This window comes from Protopterus annectens, chromosome 8.part0 (assembly GCF_019279795.1).
Source record: "Protopterus annectens isolate FY-2018-M chromosome 8.part0, PAN1.0, whole genome shotgun sequence".
Lineage (NCBI taxonomy): Eukaryota > Metazoa > Chordata > Ceratodontiformes > Protopteridae > Protopterus > Protopterus annectens.
Genome location: NC_056741.1, coordinates 854,540,627 through 854,565,441, shown reverse-complemented (window position 1 = coordinate 854,565,441; position 24,815 = coordinate 854,540,627). Strand labels below are relative to the sequence as shown.

Sequence of the window (24,815 nt, the reverse complement as noted above, 5' to 3'; positions counted from 1 at the left end):
AAAAATACTCTTCAAATTCAAAGTGCATGTAAAAACCTAATTGCGTTAACCATATTATCCACTCCAGCTAGTATAAACTTAATGCCTCGTGATAATAATGAAATGTCAGCATCAGTAAGTTCATAACTTGATAGATTAATCACATTATGCACTTTTCCATTTACAACACTGTGCCTGCTTTCCATAGCACCATCTAGTTACATTTCACTTACTGGCATTTGTTCACTTTGCTCCGTGTTATAGGGCCGTTTCTGGACTGTCCATGCAGTTGCGAGTGGTTCCTGGTTGAGTCCTACTTCTGGATATAGATTTGCTCTGGTATAATGTGTGTGGAGTCTGCATGTCCTCCCCACGGTTGTGTAGCGTTTGAAAGACATGCGTGTGTAAATGGGCGTGCCTTAGTTGAAGGTTGGGTGTCGAGTTGGCACCTCGGCGTTTCATAAAAAATCTACTGCCAATCATAAGCGGACCAGAGTTCCACTGTGGCGACTCCTTACCGGGAAAAAGCCAAAAGACAAACAACAATATCATAGCAATGAATGCTTTAATCTCTGATACACAGGTGTTTAAACCTATGAATGACAAGGAGGTTAACACAATTATTAGTAAGATTAACATGTGTATTTATGACTTACAGCTAATGAGTGATATAGATTTAGATACCTTTAATTACTTCACTGTAGCATGCCCAACCATCCCAGTGTTATATGGCTTACCAAAAGTTCATAAATCTTCCCATAACCCGCCAATGAGACCTATTGTCTCTGGTAAGAGATGGATAACAGGGTCCTGATCGGTCTATTTACAAAATATGCTAAGAACCTATTTAGAATATATGCCTAGTTACATTAAGGATACAAGTGACTTTTTAATGAAATTATATGAATGGTGGAATATGAATATAGTAACAAATTTTTTATTAGCAACATTTCATATCAAATCTCTTTTTACTGTAATCCCGAATACATATGGTATAGACCGAATAAGGGAAATTTTGATGGAACATGGTCAACACTCTGTGAGGAAGATTGAAACCATCTGTGAGCTTTTGGAATTGGTACTAGAAAACAATATATTTATTTTTAACAAACAGATATACCATCAGTCATCAGGGGTGGCGATGGGCACTGCGGTAGCGAACACATATGCAACTCTAACTTTAAGTAAATGGGAGGAAACCACCATTTATGATGAGAGCAATATGTATGCTTCTAAGGTCCTGTTTTATAAATGTTTTGTTGACAGTATTTTTCTAATTTGGGGAGGTACTAAAGATGACTTGATAGACTTCCATGCATTATTAGGTCAGACTACAGATTTTTTTAAATTTGAGATGAATATGTCTGGCACTGGAATACATTTTCTTGATGTTCGGATGTTTCTAACTGATAGTGGTTTGCATACCTGCATATATAGGAAGGACATACATGGAAATAAATGTCTTCATAAGAACAGCATGCATGCATGCTAAACATATTTTTAAAGGTATTACTAAGAGTCAATATATACAAGCTAGTAGGCTCAATACTTGGTCAGACTCCTGTGTCAAATGGATCAAATGACCAGTGAGTTTTTAGAAAGGAGTTATGACATCAGTGAATTAAATATAGTTAGAGAGGATGTAATGAAATTGAGGGATGTGCAGGTTAAACCATTCTTCTCAAATAAAATATTAGTGATGTACAATAATAACAAAGGAGTGATATACAACCCCTTAGATATTTAATGACATACAGTAGAGCAAGTGAGTCTATTGAAAAAATTATTAGGGATAATTGGGATATATTGAAAGCTATACCTGGCCATAAAAAATGGCTGCCTAAAAAAACCCTATTTACATATAAGAATTGTGAAAACTTAAAGCAACACTTATGCTAGAAGGACTTCTCCTTAAATAAAAAAGGTTGTGTTAATTACAATACTAAAGGAACTATACCATGCTATAATTGTTCTTGTTGTTCAAATACATGTCATTCTAATGGGTTTGTGCACCCCAGGAAATAGGAGAAAATTTATATTCAACTGTACTGCCACTTGTAACACATCATTTGTTGTATACCTGTCTACCTGTACATTATGTTTAGGATTTTATGTAGGACAATCAGCAAGAAGATTACATGATAGGATAATAGAACACAGATCAGACATGCATAGGGGTACAGAGACTGATTCTTTAGCAAAACATGTACAGGAACAGAGCATTTCACATCAGTTTGTTTTTAGGGTCATTAAGTCTTTATATCCAAGTATTAGATGTGGTTACATTATTAACAAACTTGACACAAAGGAATATGAATGGATAGTACACTTACAAGGTGATACATATCCAGGTTTAAATAAACAGGTGACCCTTAAACCTATTTTAAAATCTAAACAACAAATGATTAAGTAGAACATTATGCTATGTATCTAAGAGTTTTGAATTATGGTCTCCCTTTTATAAATTACTACTATTTTTATAGTTTTTATTTATCTTTAATGCATTTTTTTAATTAATGTGTTTGTGTGATAGGATGGGCTGTGTCACATGCTTCATTTTTTAGCATTTAAATGGATGTTTGTTTTTTAACTTGTTGAAACACTGAAGAAGGACTTGATGTCTGAAAGCTTTGTTACTTGGAATGTTTATTTCAATTGCTTTGCTGTTTTGTACTTGCTTGTTTTTGCTGCGCTTCACTTCACCAACCTGCACATCTTTGATATTTTGGTATAGCTGTACTGCACATAGACCTGGTGGTGTGTAACCACAGTAGTGTGGTGTAGCTGTACTTCACATAGACCCCATGGTGTGTAACCACAGTAGTGATGTATAGTTGTACTTCACATAGACCCCATGGTGTGTAACCACAGTAGTGAGGTACAGCTGTACTTCACATAGACCCCATGGTGTGTAACCACAGTAGTGAGGTACAGCTGTACTTCACATAGACCCTGTGGTGTGTAACCACAGTAGTGTGGTGTAGCTGTACTTCACATAGACCCCATGGTGTGTAACCACAGTAGTGAGGTACAGCTGTACTTCACATAGACCCCATGGTGTGTAACCACAGTAGTGAGGTATAGCTGTACTGCACATAGACCTGGTGGTGTGTAACCACAGTAGTGTGGTGTAGCTGTACTTCACATAGACCCCATGGTGTGTAACCACAGTAGTGATGTATAGTTGTACTTCACATAGACCCCATGGTGTGTAACCACAGTAGTGAGGTACAGCTGTACTTCACATAGACCCTGTGGTGTGTAACCACAGTAGTGTGGTGTAGCTGTACTTCACATAGACCCCATGGTGTGTAACCACAGTAGTGAGGTACAGCTGTACTTCACATAGACCCCATGGTGTGTAACCACAGTAGTGAGGTATAGCTGTACTTCACATAGACCCTGTGGTGTGTAACCACAGTAGTGTGGTGTAGCTGTACTTCACATAGACCCCATGGTGTGTAACCACAGTAGTGATGTATAGTTGTACTTCACATAGACCCCATGGTGTGTAACCACAGTAGTGAGGTATAGCTGTACTGCACATAGACCTGGTGGTGTGTAACCACAGTAGTGAGGTATAGCTGTACTTCACATAGACCCCATGGTGTGTAACCACAGTAGTGAGGTATAGCTGTACTTCACATAGACCCTGTGGTGTGTAACCACAGTAGTGAGGTACAGCTGTACTTCACATAGACCCTGTGGTGTGTAACCACAGTAGTGAGGTATAGCTGTACTTCCCAAAGACCTAATTTTATGTAACCACAGTAATGAGGTATAGCTGTACTTCACATAGACCCCGTGTTGTGTCACTGCATTAATGAGGTATAGTGGTACTTCATATATACTCCATGGTGTGTAACCACAGTAGTGAGGTAAAGCTGTACTTCATCTAGACTCAAGGTGTGTAACCACAGTAGTGCAGTAAAGCTGTACTTCACATAGATACCATGGTGTGTAAATCTGATGTTTTATTTGCTTACCGATTACATAATAGACTTCACTAGATTACTGATGGAATTTTTATTTTTGCAGAAATGTCCATTTTTTTGAGAAAGCAATATGTCATTCTCCATCTTAGGACATTTGCACTTCTACCCAGTGTCACCCAGATCACTGATGTAGGAAAAGACACATCATTCACTCCAGAAACTTCTGCACAATATGGGGCAGAAGGCCCTCATTTCTAGCCTCATACCATATAGATGCCTCATTCACAGTAACCTTAATTGTAAACTGAACAGTATGAGACATAAGATTGATTCTACATGGCTGTGAGTAAGATTCAATTTTTTTTATTTCTTTTTTTGCAGATCTTTTCTGAGATATGGCTAACAGAAACTTTAAACCTCAAAGGTTCAAAATGTGACTCAGGATATTGAGTTCTAAGACCCATTATGGTGCATTAAATTGTTCCAGTAGCTCTAGAAATATTACATATTTGGTGTTTTGTCCTCAGTTTGAGACAGCCAAACCTAAAAGTCATTTTCCAATTTTTGTAAAGATCAGTGCTGCACGTCTGCATATACATGGTACATGACTAAGCATCCATGCCACATGCAACATTGACCACGTCACATCCTTCCCTCAATGTCCCCTGCATAAAAGACAATTTAGTGTGTGTGTGTGTGTGTGTGTGTCTGCACATACATATATATATATATATATATATATGGGTCGAGCAAACGTCCGAAAACCAAACAGACGGGCATACTTACACAAAAGTGCTTTTCACCGAAGAAGCACTTTCGCATACGTATGCCTGTTGCCGAGGCCGTACTATGGTGCTGATAAGAGAAAATTCCCTTTTCCCCACTGTAGTGTGGTCTCAGAGGGAGAATATTAAAGTAGGGGGGTTGTGGGCGGTGCAGGGGGGCTTTGCCCCCCTGTTAAAATGTTAATGTAGTGTTTTTTTTTTTTTTTTTAGTAACACGCTTTAATGAAACCACTTTTTCGATAAAAGTGCTTTCGTACGTTTGCTTGCCCTACTAAAACATTAATGTAGTGGGGGTTTTTTTGTTTTAGTAACACGCTTTAATGAAAGCACTTTTTCGATAAAAGCGCTTTCGTACGTTTGCTCTTGCGAGCAAATGTCCTAGATCTATCTATATATATATTATATATATATATATATATATATATATATATATATATATATATGGGTCTACTTTCATAGACCGAATGTACGAATCGCCGACACACAAGTTACCGACCCCAAACAACCAAAAACACACCACACCAACAACTCATAATACCGAACACCACAACACCGACACAAAAAATGGCAGCTACACATTACACACAACAACATATCCACTAACCTTAACCTAAACCCTAACCCTAACGTCCGACACTACCGCACACTTACCCAACCCGCACCCTAACCCTAACTCACTTAACACACCCCTAAACCTCAACACCGTCACTATCGCACACTTACCCTACCTGCACCCTAACCCTAACTCACTTAACCCACCCTAAAATATTCAGCCCGTCACTATCGCACACTCACTCCACCCGCATTCTAACCCTGACACACTTAACACTTCCCTACACTGCTCTACGTCACTTCCACACACTTACCTCACCGGAACCCTTAGTCCGACACCACCGCACACTCACCTTTTCCACACCCTAACCTAAAATCCCTCACTATCGTACACTTACCTGTCCGCTCCCCAATCCTAAATCTTTCATTTTCGCACACTTACCGTATCGCGCTCACACGCTGCCATTGTCGGTCTCTCAGCTGTCGGGATATCGCGTTTTTGGTAACCTACCTGTTCGGTCGTTCCGTCTCGGTCTTCCGGGTGTCGGTGATGTGGCGCTTCGGTCTATGAAAGTAGACCCATATATATATATATATATATATATATATATATATATATATATATATATATATGACTGTGTGCACGTGTGTGTATGCGTGTGTCTGCTTGTGTACATGTATATATGTGTGTGTCCATGTCTGCTTGTGTACATGTATATATGTGTGTGTGTGTGTGTGTGTGTGTGTGTGTGTGTGTGTGTATGTGTGTATGTGCATGTCTGCTTGTGTACATGTATGTGTGTGTACTTATATATATATATATATATATATATATATATATATATATATGTGGCTGTGTGTGCACATGTGTGTGTGTGTGTGTGTGTGTGTGTGTGTGTGTGTGTGTGTGTGTGTGTATGTATTGGTATTTCTGTTTGTGATCTTGTGTATGTGTGTGTCTGTGTATGTGTACGTCTGCTTGTGTACGTTGTGTATTGCTTATGAGCATTTGCACTGTTTTTATTAAAATAAATTTAACGAAAGTCCCAGATTATTGAGATTGAATTTTGCAACTGCTGGTACAATTGTAGGCCGATTTGTTGGATGGAGCAAAATTTTCAGAACACCAACACAAAGACTCTGTCCCTCACACCCCTATATCTAATTCTAATCACCTCCAGGATGCACACAATGGTATTGTCCTGATTATTGGGAAATTTGTTAAAATTACCATTTGTCAAAACAATTGTATTCTGCTTATGATATCCAGATAAAAAAAAGTTAATGCACAGAGCATTCTGGTAATTATTTAACTCATGGAAATCACATATAATGGACCAGATTCTGAACCAATTTGTGCTTAGGATAAAATGCTACCTACAGATTATAATGATATTACAGATATACATTACTGAAAAATAAGGCTTGTGCCTTCTAGTAAGGCTTGCAAATGAGGAAGCCAAAAACATATAAATAATAAAACTGATCAAATTCAGAACCAATGACCCACAAAAATGAATAAAGTTATATGTAAGTGCTTTTATTCACAATTTAAGAACATCAATAACAGATTTTAAAAAAGCAGCTTAAATAACTTAATAAATCACACTACTTATATTATATAAACACCATCTTTACAAACTTTCGTATACAAAAATATTAATAGAAAAAACAGAACAAACTTAACATATTAGAAGTAATCATACCTACTGCACAATGAATTAGATTATATATATTAATTTTATTTACATATTTTTGATATAATGCTATATAAAACATTTAGGTCAAACATTAGCACCCTGTTAATTTTTTAACTAATATTACCATCTAGTGGTGCAAATATTTAGTACACATGAAATAAATTTCAACACACATTTCAAAGTAACCATATCATTTAAGCATATAAACAAATGACTTCAGTGCAATGAGCAAGTACACTTTTATCATTTTTAAAATTGTTTATATACCCCCTCTCCTATTGTCTGGTTTAATCCTGTCCAAGACACAAAACACAAATATGCTGAAACAGATGCACACCATTTTGTGTCAAAATAAGCCATTATTGATATCTAAACTTCTGATGGCACTCAAGTTCAGCTATTCTAACTTCCAAAAGACTAGAAGATTTCCCCTTAAAAAATGACACATCCCTTACATTGTGCCAGGTAAACCACATAGTTTTTAGGGCAAGAATATCTATCTGTGTCATACGTTCTTTAACCAGTGGTTAGATTACTAATGAATACATATGCTTTACAGAAACCATAAGAAAACATCCGTCCTTCCTTGTTGATTATAAAATTCGAAGTCTTATTTGTTGCACATAGAAAAATCTTTTTGTGAAAAAACTCTAGCAGTTTTTCTTTTTTAAGTTTTGTTTCCTGCTAATATGAAAATCACAGCTGGCCACCTATAACATGGAAAAGAATTTCACTACCAAGTAATATATTCCAATGATTCTTAATCACTTCCAGTTGTCAGCATTAATGAAATAAAACAGGATTTACGAGGCACATGGTTTATGTGAAATATAGTAACACCAATCTAACAAGGAAGGAAGAATATTTTTTGCGTGTTTTCTCCAAAGCGTCTAAATTTGTTAGTAATAAAATATATTAAACAATATCATTGGTAAGAGAATAGTTAGAAGAGGCAAATATTTTTGTCTCACCAGTAATGTAGTTTACTTGGCACAACATAAGGTTGTGCCAGTGCTTATGAGGGAAAAACGTCTAGACTTTTGAAACTAGAATACTAAAACGTATGAGTGTCATAAGAATATATGACATGAATAATGCCTTATTTTATCACAAATTGGTGTGTCCTACTTCCAGCTGGTCTGAATTTAATGTCTTGGACAGCATCAGACAATAGTAGAGGGAGCACAGAAACAGTTTTAGAAAAGTGGGAAATTTGCTGGCAGATTGTACTAAACTCAACTGTTTTTCTGGGCATAAATGATATGGTTATTTAAAATGTGTGTTGAAATTAATTTCCCGTCTGTTGTGTAGTTATGTTGTGCACCACTAGATGGTACTGATAGTCAAACATTTTCAGAAGATAGGTAGCCAGTATTTGAAACTAGTTTTCTTATTAACATATGTGAAAAAAGAAAGCTTACCATAACAGTATAAATACAAATAGATCACGGTTGCAGTACCTAAGCTATATGAGACATATTCTGCTATGATTGAACCAGCCAGATAGCTTGCAATGCTTTAGGGCACCTTCCACAATCCCTAGCCACTGCATTACTCACAGAAAGCAGGATAAAAAAACAATGGCTAGGACACCAACATTTTAGAGCTTTCTTGACCCAGAACAGAGAAGCTACAGCCCTGATAATTAAATATGTGCTAGGAAAAAAAGGAAAGCACATAAATCCACACCCTGGCAAAAAGCAAATAAAAAAGAGGGGTGAGGGTGTAGCTACTGTAACAGTGATCTGGCTGAACATCTACTTTTATGATACTCTTAAAATAGTAGGCAAATTGCCTGTTTTTGCAAAAAGGAAAGGAAAAAGTCTGAAGGAGTATTTTCAAAGCAAAATGAGTTGTACTTCCAAGGAGAGGCATGTTTAAATGTTTTGACTGCAGTTTTTGCAAATATTTAATATATGACACATCTGGGGTAAAAATTAGGGGCATAGAGATGCATTCATAGCTGAACGTTTTAACTGCAGATTTAAATGTGTTGTTTACGCTGCTATTTGTAAAAAATGTGAAGCATTTAATATCAGAAGGATTTCTAGAAACTGCATGTTAGAATTCATGATCATTTATCTGCTATTGAGATATAAAACACAAAAAGTACTCTTGCCAGGCCAAAGGCTGTTGTAGGAAAGAAAAAAAATGCATATGTTTGTTGTAAGAGATGCCGTTATAAAGTCTAATTATTATTATTAGGGAATGCTGAAGATATACTTGATCATAAGGGATATATTTGGCAGGTGAAGTGAGATGCCTGCAATTACCTTGGACTTGATGAAGTAGAGAGTTTTAAGGCATACTTGAAAATGAAAGAGTTAAAACACTAATTGTTGATCATGTGACTTTTATGAATGGTTCATCATGTGACTTGTAATATAAGGTATTTATTTCAAAAATTGTATTGTATACTCAGTCTAATGAAGTCTTATTTTAAAAACGAAAGCACCTACTGTGTCAATAAAAGCTGTGTTTTATAAGTTTACTTACACAATTGTGCTATGTTCATCACTTACTGTTGCAGTAGCCTAAGCTATATGGATAGAATACCGGAGCTTAGAAAGAGAGGAGGAAGACGGATCAGAGTTCAGGATTCCCTGGATAATAGTCCTAGCAAAGCCTGCTCTGGACCTGTGTAAAGAATCTAGTTGGTATAACTTGATAAAAGCATACCCAGATGACCAAGACCAAGTTACTATCTCTACTATGTTTCTAGACTCCACCCTTTTCTAAAGAGCCACTAAAGTAGCTCAAGCAATAGTAAAGTGGGCCCTGACTTTTAACTTAGAAGTATTTTTGCTGATGAGGTAATAAAACAAAAGGAAAACAAAAGCTGATCAGCCACCTTGAAGCTTTTTGTCATGTGGATGTAGTATCTCAGTTGCCAATGCATCTAGAGGGAGTAAAATTCTTCTTAATTATTTATAACTTATAGAAGAAACAAGGAGATGAATAGAGTGGCTGACTGTAACTCTGAGACAATCTGGGCACGAAAGAAGGATTTGATCAAAAATTACCCTATCTTTGAGAAAAGGAGATAGGGATGACTCGGCAAAAGAGTTAGAACTCAGATTTCTTTTCTTGCAGAAGTCAAGGTAAAGAGTCACACTGTATTCTAAGATGAGGACTTCAATCAGCCTCATGAGCATGCTCAAAAACCAACAGTGTAAATCTTCCCAGAAGAAAACTAAGATCCCAGAAACAGCAACCTGCATTCTAGGTGGATGGATATGTAAAACCTCTTTCATACATCATTTCACTAGAGGCAGGGTAGAAAAGGTGTGGGAGCTAAGAGAGATAAGCAGAGGTTGTCTACAGAAGGGAAAGTAAGGCCAGAGGATATAATTCACAACAGAAGTGCAGAACTCAGGAGTCTGAGTTTCAAATGGGTCCAGGTTCTTGGTTGAACACCAGCTAGAAAATAAAAGTATGATTTTCTAGTAACACGTTTCTTTGCCTCCATTAATATCTGCTGCATTTCCTCACTAAAAAGGTGCATAAAAGTTATTAAAATTCTATCATCAGGGTATTCACTTGAAGAAGATAAAAGTTGGCAAGTACCAAACAACCTCTGTCCTGTACAAGAAGATCCATACTGTGAGGAAGTTTGTGGTAATTGCCCATGGCCACATGGGGAAGAAGGGGAATCCATTGTGACCTGGGTCAAAAAGTGAGTCACCATGATTATTTTTTGTGAGTCCTTCTGTATATTTAGAAGAACCCTGGATATCAGGAGAAAGGGTGGGAAAGCATGCAGACAAATTCCTATATATGGAAATAATCAAGTAATGTCTTCCAGTCCTGGGAGCAAGGAGATATGGAACAAAATTAATCTGACTGTTGTGACCGGAGGTAAACAGATTTACTTGAAGAGTTCACATGGATGGATCAAATTCTGGAAGCCCTTCACCCCACCCCCAGGAGCAACTTGAGTCTGTGAGGGTCTGTCCTTGTCCTGATCAGCTTGTCTGCAAGAATGTAATGCTCTGACTGAATATATATATATATAGCCTGAAGGAGCAAGTAGTATTTAATCATCAGATTTCTGGCTACCAGAGCTGGTCTGAGGGGGAACTGTTTTCCTATCTGTTTGTTTATGTACCACCTCACTGTGGTCTTGTATGTGATTACTAGCAGAAGGCCTGTAATGCAAGAAGGTTCAGAGATTTGAGAATCATTTGTGAAGTAATAAAAGACAGCCTTTATGTTTTTATAAGTTGTGTCTGGCAAATAATAAAGCCTGGGAATGTACGACTAGGCAATGTTCCTTGTTTACCACAATAAAAAAAATATAAAAGAGAAATTCTTAGTAAGACAGTATATACCTTTCAGGTTCCTTCGTGGCAGAACAGAGATGATGTGGCATCCTCTGGTTATCACTGTTTGAAATAGGAATGTTTGTCTGCAGTCTTGGTTGTTAACAAGTCAGCATGTCCCACACTTTGGGAGATCAGAAAGCAGCTCCTTCCTAACAACTTCGTATTTCTGACTGAGTGTTAACGTATTTTGTTGATGGTGAGCTGATAATGAAGCAGAATAAGATTCAGTGCTGTTTATTTTTTAATCTGCATTAATAATACCACCTGACATTCCTCTTGGACAAGGGCTTATATATGAATTAATCACATTGAACAATGTTGATGTGACACCCAGACCCTACATAAGAATGGGAAAAAGGGGTTGATGATGATGACGGTGACAAGAAAGCACTTTGGTTGCTGCAGTTCTTCCATTATGATTAAGTGATACAAGTATGCATGGGTACCGTGTCTTCATTAGGGTGAAGCGAACAGTCCAGGTGGGTCTAATTCCAGTAAAGTTAGGTTATTAGCTTGTCTGGAGAATGCTTCATAAAGGCAGCATCTCAAATTAAATTTTATTGTAGCTAGCCCTGTGAGGCTATATTATAATTTCTAGGAACGTTTGTACCTCTTGATAAGAATAACAGCTCTTGCTCATTGGCCATCTTTCAGCCCTACTAAATGAAGAAGTCTTTCTCATAGCAGATGGCCTTAAAAACAGTGTCTGATAGAATATTGAAAACAAATAAGCAATAATCCATCTGGGAATATTTGTGTTGGGAGAGCTTAGTTAATTCTGGGTGTTTTTTCATTGCCCAAAGGCCTACTGTAATACTCACACAAGACATTAATAATCGGTGTTTGAGGAATCTTTTTGGAATTCACCTTCCATTCATTTGGGGAAACCAAAACACACATATGTATTATTTCTACAGTTTTTCCTATATCTCTAGTTAATCACTGTATATTAATCAGATCAGACAAAAGTAGTAGAAATAGCGAACTTAAATTTGTCTTAAGTAAAAAAAAAAATAATAAAAAATATATAATTGTACAGAATTACTAAGTATTCAAAAGTAATCCAAGCAAGGCAGGCAGTCTGTTTCCAGTCGAAAATCCTTAGTTTTGTGTGTGTGTGTCAGTGTGTACGAGAGAGAGAGAGAGACTCTGTCTATATGTGTGTCTCTTTTGTCAGTATGTGTAAGTGACTGAGTGAAGTTGCATTTATATGCATTACTAAATCTCTAATGGACACATCTTGCTGTAGCCTACTGTACAGTATTACATTGGGTTTGAACCTTATATAGGAACATGTCACTTAGTTGTCAAAAGCCTTCAGTATTTTTGTTGCTTGCATGCGTATTCAGTTCTTCTGTTAGGTATATGTCTCCCTTTAACATCTGTAAGTATAGTTAGCATCCTGACTCCAGGGGCGGCACTACTGTAACTTTGTTTTTCAGGTAAAAGGGAAGCAGTTTTTAAATTAGGAAACAAAGTATTTTGACTGGTGATCACAAAACACACTTTGTTGGCAAATAATCAGGACCACATAGCCTTTAAGATAGGATATGTAAGGTTGTGAAAGAGGAAAGTGCTCCTCAACCAAGTGCAAAAACAATGCTTTTAAGTTGTAATAGGTTGCATTTTCTCTGTTGCCCACCATATATGTTCTTGACCATGTGAAACATAGGGGAGCTGTAGTACTGAACTCGCTGTAGCAAAGTGCATGTAAGAGGTAGGGTATGCAGGGAGCCACATGAATCAATCAGCATGTAATGCAGTAATAATGTCACATTGCTTGCACAGCATTGGCAGCCTGCATGTGCAATATGTAACTGAATGGCCCCGTAAAAGTTCATGCATGCATTTATTGACTTCTTTATAGACTGTTAATTGTAAAATATGTTGTTCATCAATCAGTAGTTTGATTATCTTCTTTTGTTTTCTTTTGTTTCATTTCTTTCCATCTGAAGCCTCTCTGCATGACACCCAGAGAGCCCACTGAACACATAATTAAGAGCAATGGATTATGTTTCATTGTAATCTGTAGAATTTCCACTGCATGCACAATGTTGTCAGAACAGAAATGCTTACATGTGGGTAATGATTAGCTTTAGGGTTCCTGTGGCACTGATGACCAGCATACTGGGAACATTTTAAAAGTTCCATGAATTATCCATCCAGACTGAACTACTTATAGCTAAAGCTGTAGCCTTAGGATACAATATGTTGAGTAGGATGTGCAGCAGGCAACACACTATAAGGAAAGAACAGTAATTCCCTGTTCTGTAAATGTAAACTGAATGCTAATTAGCATGTTTAATGTACTATCAGTATGCAGATGCTCACCTTCAAAAATAAGTAATTTCTGAATTGTATATTTTCTATTTCACTGTATGTAATTTGTAGCTTTGAAAATATTCAGTTTCTGCACAGTTCCAAAATGCTGTAAATTAAATGTAATTTATTATAAAAATGTATAAACTATAAGGACTGTAGATTAGGCTTCTAAAATTAAAGACACATCTGCTGTTGTAAAACTTGGGAAACAACCCTTCTATTAAAAGTCACCTCTTTGAATTCTGCAAAAATCCAACGGTTGAAAGAGTTTTTTTTAAATGTGACTGCCATTACCTTCATGCTGTAGACAAGCTCCGTTTTTTGCTCATCTCAGAATATTCCAAGTTTTTATCTCGGCAGTAAGTTGTGCAACATCATGAGGATGCCGAATGATAATATTTAATAGCTGCTGCTTGTCCAGAAGAGCAGGCATGTCTGTTCCTTCACAGCAACTGCTCTGCTGTGTAAAACAGGCAACTTTTACATGGCATATAAATTGTCACAATTACTTTAAGTTGTAGAGACATGAGGAAATGCAAAGGTTCTGAAATATGAAAAAAAAAAGACTAAAATCAGGAACTGAGGTGGGGGAACAGGTAGAACATATCAATAAAAAAACATATGGCCATGAGTATGATGTTGCATGCCTCCGTCTTCTCTCGGACAACAGGAGGGTTTCAGCTTAAGTTTGAGTGGGTCAGGTATGACTCCCAGCATCCAAGATTAAGAAGGGGTACTAGTGACAGCTAATGGTCTGCTCCATAAGGACTAAAAATCTAGAAATAAAATATAAAAAAGGGCTGTGAACTATTCAGAAGCTGCATTCTATAGTGCAGAGTTTGATTCTGTCAGCCTTCATTTAGGTTCATAGGTTCATAGGTAGGTACTAGGCCATTGGCCCTAAGGCCTATATAAGCCTAGCCAAATGGTACCCTGGCTTTTACCACCCAAGAAAATTATTTTCCTATGCCCCTGTCAAGCAGAGCCACAGAAGTGATGCCCGGGATGAATTTCCTATGTCCTGTCCAATCATCAAGATTTTTCTTGAAGAGTGCTAATGAGGAGCTTTGTTTGATATATATATATATATATATATATATATATATATATATATATATATAGGTTGTTTGTTCCAGAGTATGGGAAGTCTCTGGGACAGGAATCTATCCCTCCAGCATGTTCTGTTTATTGTGGTGACAAGGTTTAGGTCCCTAGAGCGTGTTGCTCAGAGGGATTGGGATTTCTTTACGTGGAGCATGTCCAACAGCTCTGGGTTTGACATAGCTTTGTATGTTAGGCAGAGATCGCCTCTGAGTAGGCGATATGCTACAGACTAAAGCTGGAGTTTTTTGAGACTGTCTGCGTAGGGCATCTGTTTGAGGCCGGTAATCCTCTTTGTGAGGTATTTCTGTGGCATTTCCAGTTGTTGTCGATGTCTTGTGAGGTACATACCAAAAGGGGCGTTGTACTCCATAATGGGTCTAATGAGTGGTGAGTAGAGGGGAACAATGACCTCTTTTTTCCTGGATGAGAAACATTTTGTGATGAGGTGTGCCACGTAGATGGATTTTCTGACTAATGTGGCGATGTGATTATCAACGGAGAGACTACTGTTCACCTGTGTCCCAAGGTCTCTTATCACACTTTTGGTGTTAAGTAGACTACCGCCTATGTGGTAGTTCATGGGTACAGAGTTTTTACCAAAAGGGATGACAATGCACTTTTTGGCATTGAGCTTGAGGCCATGGCTTTGACACCAGGCATCTCTCAGTGAGGCCATTTTGTAGGATGTCCACATCGTTTTGATTATGGCTCCTAGTTTGCAGCCATCTGTGAACTTTGTTAGCCAAAGACCCTTCTGTGTTAGCCTGCACTTCAGAGAAATAGATACCAAACAGGAGAGGACCTAGGACTGAACCCTGTGGTACTCCACTTGTCACTGGTCTGAAGTTGGATTTAGAGTCTGCTACTTTTACAGTGTGGGTTTTGTCAGTGAGCCAGTTGGCAACCCATCTTGTGACACAGGGATTTATACCTAGTTTAGTGAGTTTGTCTATAATTCCAGAGTGGGGGATGATGTTGAAAGCCTTGGCAAGATCTGGATAGGCTGTGTGAACCACCTTACCCTCATCTACGGCTTTGGTGACCGCTTCAAAGAAGTCTATCAGGTTTAGGAGACATGATCTGCCTTTTACAAACCCAAACTGGGTAGGGTCCAGAGTTTGGAGATTACCAATGTCATTGTTTATAAGTTCCATGATGATACACTCTATAGCCTTGCAGACCAGGCTCGTCAGGCTAATGGGGCAGTAGTTCCCAGGGTCCGTGGTGGCTCCCCCTTTGTGGAGTGGGATAACTATTGCTGTGCGCCATTCAGTGGGCACAAAGCCTGAGGTGAGGCTATGACTGAACATGGTACTTAGGTGGGGTGCCAGTTTGTTCTGTAGTTCATGTAGAATGCAGCCTGGGATGTTGTCAGGTCCCATGGATGCTGTTTTCTTAGCTTTGGAGAGTGTGTCTTTTACCTGTGCAGCCGTGATTACAGGTACTTTGCATTCTTCCAGTATAGAGATGGGCCCTTTAAGGGATGAGAGAGAGGGGTAAAAGTTAGCACTGAATCTATCAGCCAGGATGTTGGCAATATCAGTTGGTTCTGTATATTTAGTGCCATTGTGCTGTAACTCAGAGCAGATCTGAGTGTTGCCATTGAGATTCTTGACATAGCTATAGAATGCTTTGTGGTTGTCTTTAGAATCCGTGGCAATTTTGTTTTTGTAACTAGCTTTGGAGGATTTTATGAGGGATCTCAGCTTCTTACTGAGACTGACTACGGAGTTCCTCCAATCATGGGATTTTACTCTTTTTTTTTGCTTGTTCTGTGACTCTGAGCAAGTCACTTAACCAGACAGTGATCATGGTTTATCCCTGAAAATGGAGACATGTCCAGTGTGTTAACCCAGTTAACAAAATAAATAAATAAATACATAAGTAAAAAAGCTACAGCAATATACTAATAGATGGACTAAACCTCACAAGTTCTTAAGATATGTACTAAAGTTGTGGAGCTCTGTGGAATACTGAGCATCTAGGACCCCCACCCCACCCCTTGTTAATGAAGTATGCTAATAGCAAAGTCATTGTACCTCAAGGGGAGTTGTATTTGGCCATAAATGCCCATCTCTTGATTTCTTGCAAAAGCTGGTATTTTCAACCGGTCCTGACTTTCATGTACAGTTTCATTTAGCTCAGATGAGAAAAACAGAAATGCAATTAACTATGCAACCATGAATTTTGGATGTCAGGCTTTTTGTGATATACACATGATTGTTATTTTTTTGTGCAAATAATTATGTATGAAAACTGGTTTTGCACTAAAAGATCAAATCTGTGGTATTCCAGGAATATTTCCTTTCTCTGACCTAGAACAACTTAAGACTGGGTATGTATAAACAAAGGGTTGCACCCCTAAAATATTTTCTCCAGCTATGACAGTCTACTGTTTACAGTGTTTTATGATTACAGTTATGATGGTCAGTTGCAAAACATTTACATTTTATTTAGAAAGATACCTGTAGTATTACAAAGCAGACAACAGTATGTGTTGTTACTTTGAAATACTCTTGCAATAGGAACTTTCTCAAAGGATTTGTATCTTCAGGTGTTAGGATATTTCTTCAAATTTGTTCCATCCAACATGTCAAGAGGACCATCCAGCTAGAACTACACTGGCTGTCAAAGGTGGTGTTTCCTTCTTCCCTCTAGTTCCTTGCTACAGCTTAGTGTTGGTCTAGAGGTCAGTATAATTTCGGAATACCCATCAGTGTCCATGTTCTCAAATGATTTTTTTTCTTATAATGGTTCCCATATATTCAAATTGCCCTTGTGATAAGCAAATCACATCTAGTGATTGGCACACACATTTCATATCCAGCCTGGGGCCTACATATACTACAAAACAGTGTTGTTTCTATTCAGAATTTCACAAAGCATTTTACTGAAAACAAATCTGGGAATCTTCTAGCTGTACAAATCCTCTGACTGCCTGCACATCTTGATTCTGCTCTATACCCTGGGGTTGGAGTTCTGTGAGATACTCAAGGTCTGCACTCCCACCCGGTGCCAATCCTTCACCTGCTAAGCCGGCATTTTTCTTACCTTCACTGGGGCCGCAGAAATGTGATACGTTTCTACTAAACTCAGTTATTTTCTAGTCCCTCTTATCAGTCCAGTGAGCACCATAGGTGGTGCTGCTCTTAGCATGTTCTCAATCAGTAGCGATCTGCCCATAGCTGGAATCTGATCTCCTTGCAGTAAATATACAGAAAGACAGACAAATCAACATTTGGGCCTCAACAGGCAAGGTCACCACCAAGTACTTGGGAAGATTCTTAAAGTCATGATCTTGTTTGCACACCTAACCAGCACTGGTAATACCATATGGCATCCCCTTACAGAGACTCTATATTGAACCAAAGCTGCCTGGCACTGGTGCCCCATGTGCTAGCTTACCTTGCTCCATTTCCATAGTTAACCAGGCCTTTCTAGTTCCAGCTACCTGCCTGTACAGCTTCCAGTTATTCTTACTGTAACTGCTTCACCAGTTCTGTCTCCTTTCTACTGATTCTCCTTCTCCACTCCAATCTCCCTTATGATGTTGGTGTTGTTATGACAGCTTAAAGAGTCAACCCTGGTAGTCTATTGGTTCCCCCCCACCCTGATCACCCTTATGATGTCAGTGCTGTTATGACACTTTAAAAAGTCAAATCTGGTGGTCTAGTGGTTCCCCCTACCCCCGATCACTGTTATGATGTTTGTGCTGATATAGCACTTCACTTTATGCCTGGTTTCCAGTCATTCTCCCCATCCCCTGATCCCTGTAATACCTTTGGTGCCATTATGGCACTTAAAAATGTATTCATTGGTGTCCAGTGGTTCCCCCCACCCCCAATCCCTGTACTACGGTCGGTGCCATTACATCACTTTAGAGTGTGTTCAGTGGTTTCCTGCATCCTTGTTATGTTGTTCTATGTGTTATGTGAGTTTATAGAGTTTTCCCTGCTGTCTAGTGTATACCACCGCACCCAGGTCCCCGTAGTAATGCTGCTGCCATTATGGTACTTATTCCGTGGTGGTCTAGTGTATCCCCCACCCATAATGTTCCTGCCATTACAGCACTTTATCCTTGGTGGTCTAATGAATTCACCCACCCTGATCCCTGTACCTACTTTGGTGCTAGTATGGCACTTTAAAGATGAATCCCTGGTGTCCATTGCTTCCACCACCTAATGATTCCTATTTTGATGTCAGTACTGTTATGGTACTTTAAAGATGAATCCTTGTTTTTTTGGTGTGTGTGTGTGTGTGTGTGTGTGTGTGTGTGTGTGTGTGTGTGTGTGTGTGTGTCCCATGTTCATGTTCATCAGTTGAACACAGCCTTTTGGCTATGTTCACTAATGCAGTATTGTGGGGATGGCCTTGCTGATCTACACAATGGATCACTTTCTTGAATCACTTGGCAGTATATATGCCTTCTTGGAGGCTGTTCTGGGAAAAGAACACATGGCTAATCAGCATATGGCTCTAACCCCAGAATGCTTCATTAGCATTGAGCACTGCCATGGGCTCAGCCCTTTGTGGTGCTGTACATTTTCATGTTGGAGCACCATTCACACTGTGTAATGGGCCTGCTGATTACACTTCCGTGTACAACCTGATGTACCTTCATGAATTCAGCCCTCTTTGTTTTCATCAAAGGTGACTAGCTATGTAAAGTATCCCAAATTTCTGTCTCTTAAATCCAGATTATGCTTTGATCTCATTACATAAAAGGGCAATATAACATTTTTAGGTTTGCTTATTCAGTAACTTGAAACTGCTAAAATAGACCCCAGGCAACAAGCATAAAATAATACTGTTCTCTGTCTTTGACAGATAAATGGATAAGACTTACTTTTTAGTAATAATATCAGCCACTACTTTCTGATAGCCATAAATGAAACATATATTTTATAGTGTTACATTTTGCCATTGTTATACATATATATAAAGTGTAAAAGTAGAAACTGCTGAAGTGAAAAAACTAGTCAAGAATTGTGAGAAAGGACTATGAAATGAAAAGTGTTAGGAGTTAATGGGTTTACATTGCTGGTCATGTGTTACATAAGTTCCCCAAATATGCAGTTAAAGTCAAACAGTTTAATTCCCTTCCATCTGCATGTTGCTTACCTTTATTCAATCCTGCACAATGTACCAGGTTTTTGTTGAATTATTAATTATCCCAGCTCCTCCTGCTCTTTCCTTTCTTTTTTCCCATCCGTCTTCCCTACCCCAGTGACCATGAAGAGAAGCCATTTACCAGCAGCCAACCTTCACTGAACGGAGATATCAAGCCCCTGGGCAGTGACGACAGCTTAGCAGACTACGGCGGCAGTGTGGATGTTCAGTTCAACGAGGATGGTTCCTTCATTGGCCAGTACAGCGGTGCCCGGGAGAAAGATGTAACTGGTGGAAATGACAGCTCTGGTGGCACATCCCCTGTCAATGCTGTGAGAGCTCTGGAATAGTGGACGATAGTTCCAGATCCGTAACGCCCACTGAACAACACACATTCCATCACTTGCATCTGAATTCAAAACACGCTAGTCAAAGGCAAACACAGTGTCACCCAGTAATTTACAGTGTGGCGAATGCTGACATTTTTGGGTTAAGCATTCTTCAGCAACACTCTCTTTTTTGTTCTTTTTCTTTTTGTTATAGTTTTTTCGTTTTATGGAAAAATTATCACACTTGTATAATTTTCATTCAGGTGCCACTCTATTCATCTTGCCAAATAATTTTTAATTTTTTAATAAAATCTGCTACATGGGTATATATAATATATATATCAAACATGCAAGAACAAAAGACAGAAGACTAGTAATTACCAAAAAAAAAAAAAAGAAAAAAAAACAGGATGAAGAAGATGAATTTATATCAGATGACCCTGGAATAGCGAATATCTGGGGCAAGAACTAGTAAGGACTGAAAATATTAATGCATCTGTTTCTTGTTTGCTGCAAACAGCTGTACACTATTTCTGTAAAACAGTATATTCTCTGCTGTGTATTATTATCTCTGCCTACATTCTTTTCCTTCCAGCTCTGCTATTGGTGAAAGCATATTTTTGATGAGGGGTGAAATGACATGCTGCGCTGTCACTGTGATGTAACAAATCCCATTTCAAGTAGTATGGTCTTATAGCATATTGGCTCAGGGGAGATGGTGTTAAAGTAGCATCTGAGGGGTGGAAGTCAGAACAGAAGGGGCTATGACATGATAACAGTTGCTAAAGAATAGCCATTTATGAAAGGGTAATACTTTGTAGAGCTGCGACTAAATCACACAGTACCCCCAATTGTTACTGTATGTTCTCATGTGATATCTGGTGGGTATTCCATTATTTCATTAAATTGCATTTTCTTTCTAGTTATGAAAATGAGCAAAATGCTAGAAGCTTCCTCTAGATAATTGTCGCCACAGAAAAGACTCACCCACAATAGTTATTAAATAAATTTAAGCACATGAAGACCTTGAAAATTAATATGGATTAGTTTTCATCTAAATTTCAAACTAGATTAAAAAGACAATACTGCTGAAGCTTGTGAAAAATCAAAGGTTTACAGAATGATTATATTCTGTATTAAGTTAAAACTTAACAATATAAATATTATTATATCACTTTTTTCCTCCAAAAAACATTAAGAACTAGCCTGGACTCATAAGAAAGAGACATGTAAGTTTAGGAATTTGGAGATAAACTTGATCACTCATAGCCTATTTAAAAATGCTATGCACAGCATTCCCAAAAATATAATTGAAAGAAAGAGTGCGAATCCTGCTAAACAATTGCCTACCAGCACCAATTCAAAACATACTGAAATTAGTATATACAGAACATGATAGTCATATCATCATTATGTTTTTTTACAAAAGCACTTTTCATCAACTTCCATGTTCTTAACTATATTTCCAGAATCAGTGTCTGTCCTTCATTTTGTCTTTGGGCATAACCTTTTAACCTTTGGTCATTGTGCTTCATAGACTGAAAGTGATCCATGCAAAGGGATCCCTATCATAAAACTCAAGTGACCCAGCAGATGTCACCTGTTTGAAGATGATGAGGGGAGCTTTTATACTGAAATTTCTATTACTTGGTTTCCATGTGGCTTCCAGTGGACCATAATTCTATCTCTTTCTGGTATGTATTGCTGGCATACACTGGAAGGGGGTTTGGTTTGGCATAATGGTTAAGTCTTTATCTCATAAACACAAAGTACAGGGGTTTTATTCTAACCTCAGGTTATTGGCTAGGCTCAAAATGGTCCTTCAGGACAGCTAGCCTAGTATTCACCTATAAACCTAAGAAAACACTGCCCTAATAAACTGTATAGGTGATTAAGATAACAGGTCATGGTATTATTCATCCTTGAAACATAGCACTGCAAATTGTCATTGTCATAGAAGGCTGTCCTTACACCTTTGCATCTACTGAATTTTGGGTCAACGTTGTACTTTTTTGCCACATCATGGGAAGACAGTCCCTTGTTCTCAATAATAGAATTCACTAATGCAGGATAGAAATAGATTAAAAATTGTTTATTGTGACAGCGCTAAAAGAAATTTAAAGAAGGATGTAAGGTGTATATTTTCTTGGCAGAATGTAAATAAAACTGTGGGTTTTTTTTAAGTCTGTATCTGCTGGTAGAGAAAATATAGCCTAACTGTCCATGTCTCTTAGACAATATACGTGCATATCAATAGCTTGATATCATTAAAAAAGAAACTGTCAGTGTATCCAATGTTCAGTATGTTGATATTTAATTTTTTTATAAATAATATACAATGATGATATTCAAAATAAACAAAAGAAAAATCTGCACTTCAAAGAATAAATTGTTATTTGGTACCAACCTGTAGAAGTGTTTTGTGATATTACTGAAAAGCTGGCTAACAGCATAAATGCTGATGTGGAGTATTGGTAAACAAAGGAATCGAACTGGATTTCTTCACTACAGAACATGCTTTATTTATTATGCAATTTTGCAGTCAGTTGCTGACAGATGCCTATAAAAGGCAACTGGCACTATTACAGCCTCTGTCCCTCCTTGTCAAGTGTAAATATGTGACAGTAAAGGATGTCAGTTCAAGGTCACTTGCATGCTCTCTCTCTCTATCTAGACATGCCCCACTTACCTATGCAAATAAAGTACAGAGCTTTACAGTCAGTTAGGAAGTGAGGTTACTGTAAGGTTTGTGCTGGAAATTCAGTGAGCTTCTGTATTTAGGAGGAATAGTACATGTGTAACAGGAACATGAATGAATATGAAAAATGTGGGTTGTAGAGAAGCTCTCTGAATGGCAAAATTAGTGAACGGCACTTCAGCAAACACACCACACCGAAAGTATGATCATTAACCGGTCATTTCCTCAAGCAGTAAAGAACAAAAAAACACAAAACGGGAAAACTAATTGCAAATATATGATTATTCATGAAATCAGCATTCAAATTACTAATATAGACAGCTGTAAAAACTTATTTAATGTCCAGGTCATAGCTCACTTTGCATTTTTATTAAAAATAAGAAAACCAGATTCAAGCAGGAATCGTTTGTTTAAAGCATGGTTTAATTAGTTAAATTCAAAGATGAGTACTTTTATCCTTATCAGAAGTTTATTAAATCTAAGCTTTGTTTAGCAATAACAAACAATATGTACTTTTCTATTTTCCATGTAAAATTCATCATCATCAACCCCCTTTTTCCCATATTCTACATGGGGTCAGGGTGTCGTGTTAACTACTGCCATATCTCAATTCACTGTCACACTTCTGCCTTCTTTGACACTCATGCCTGACTGTCACAAATCTTCTCTCAGGCAATCCATCCTACCTGTTTGCTAGATGCCCTTGTTTCCTCTTAACTTCTTGCTGTCTGTTCCAAATCTTCTTCACCAGATTGTCTTCTGCTCTTCTGCACATGTGCCCAAACCACCATAATCAGTTCTCTTTGATCTTTTCTACAATTGGAGCTACTTTGGCCTCTGTTCTTATGTCCTCATTTCTTCGTCTGTCTCACAGTGTGCAACCTACCACCTGTTTCAGGCACTACATTTCCATCACCTCTAGCTTTCTCATCTACTCTGCCTTTACTGCCCAGGTTTCTGTACCATACAGTAGTATCGGTTGCACCACTGTTTTGTACACCTTACTCTTCAGTTTTTTTGGCATTCTTCTGTCTTACACTACACCTGACACTCTATGACAGTTGACTGCAGCCCCTCTGATTCTAGCTTTGATCCCTTCATTCAGACTTCTGTTCTACTCAACCACCCCTCCCAGATACTTGAAGCTGTTAACCTGTTCCTCTGTCTTCCCTTCTATCTCAATTCTCAGCTTCTTCTGATTTCCCCAATTTGTTACTATTACCAGTGTCTTATATGTACTTAGTTTCATCTCATGTGCCTTCAGTTTTGCATTCCATTCCCCCATCCTTTGCTGAAGTTCTTGCTCAGAGTCTGTCTGTAATGCCACATCTTCTGCATACAGCAACTTTCTTGATATGTCCCCTCCAACCTGTTTACTAATGTAGTCCATCACCAGTATGAACAACAGTGGGCTCAGAGCTGAACCCTCATGTACACCTACTCCGACTGGGAACCCCACTGTGAGACAGAACACTGTTCATACTTGAGTCACAGGGTCTTTGTATATAGCCTGCACTAATTCTACCAATGTTTCTGGGACTTCAAATCACTGCAATACTGCCCAAATCAACTTTCTTGGGACCTTGTCATATGCTTTCTCCTTGTCTGGGAATGCTCAGTTGGACTCTTTCCTCATCTCTAGCTTATTCTCAACTATCTGTCTCACAGACAACATTGGGTCAGTTGTACTGCATCCTGATCCGAATCCAAACTGCTCATCTCCCATCTTACTTTCTACTATTCTGCATATCCATTTATCTGTCATGCTCTCCAGAACTTTCATGCAATGTGACAGGAGTTTAATACCACCGTACTGCCCACACTTGTGGATGTCCCCTTTGTTATTGTACGCTGGCACATGTATGTTTATTATCCAGTCATCTGGGATACTTCTTTCTCTCCACACTGCTATGAGTACCCTCAGGAGCCATTTCTTCTCTATTACACCCAACATCTTTATCACATCTGCTGTGACCT

The 24,815-nt window shown here is 38.2% G+C and overlaps 1 protein-coding gene across 5 annotated transcripts in view; it reads left to right on the top strand.

Annotated features, from left to right (window-relative positions):
• L1CAM (L1 cell adhesion molecule) overlaps positions 1-22,546 on the top strand; it is a 2,005,704-nt gene extending 1,983,158 nt beyond the window's left edge. For 4 of the 5 annotated variants that reach the window (XM_044080361.1, XM_044080360.1, XM_044080358.1 and 1 more), the window contains one exon: positions 19,930-22,546. In XM_044080361.1, the coding sequence (XP_043936296.1) occupies positions 19,930-20,161 (232 nt within the window). In that variant the 3' untranslated portion in view covers positions 20,162-22,546. Of the gene's footprint in view, positions 1-13,231; positions 13,850-19,929 lie in introns of those variants that run through there. The other variant, XM_044080362.1, reaches the window with a different exon arrangement.
• Positions 22,547-24,815: the final 2,269 nt, after the last annotated feature.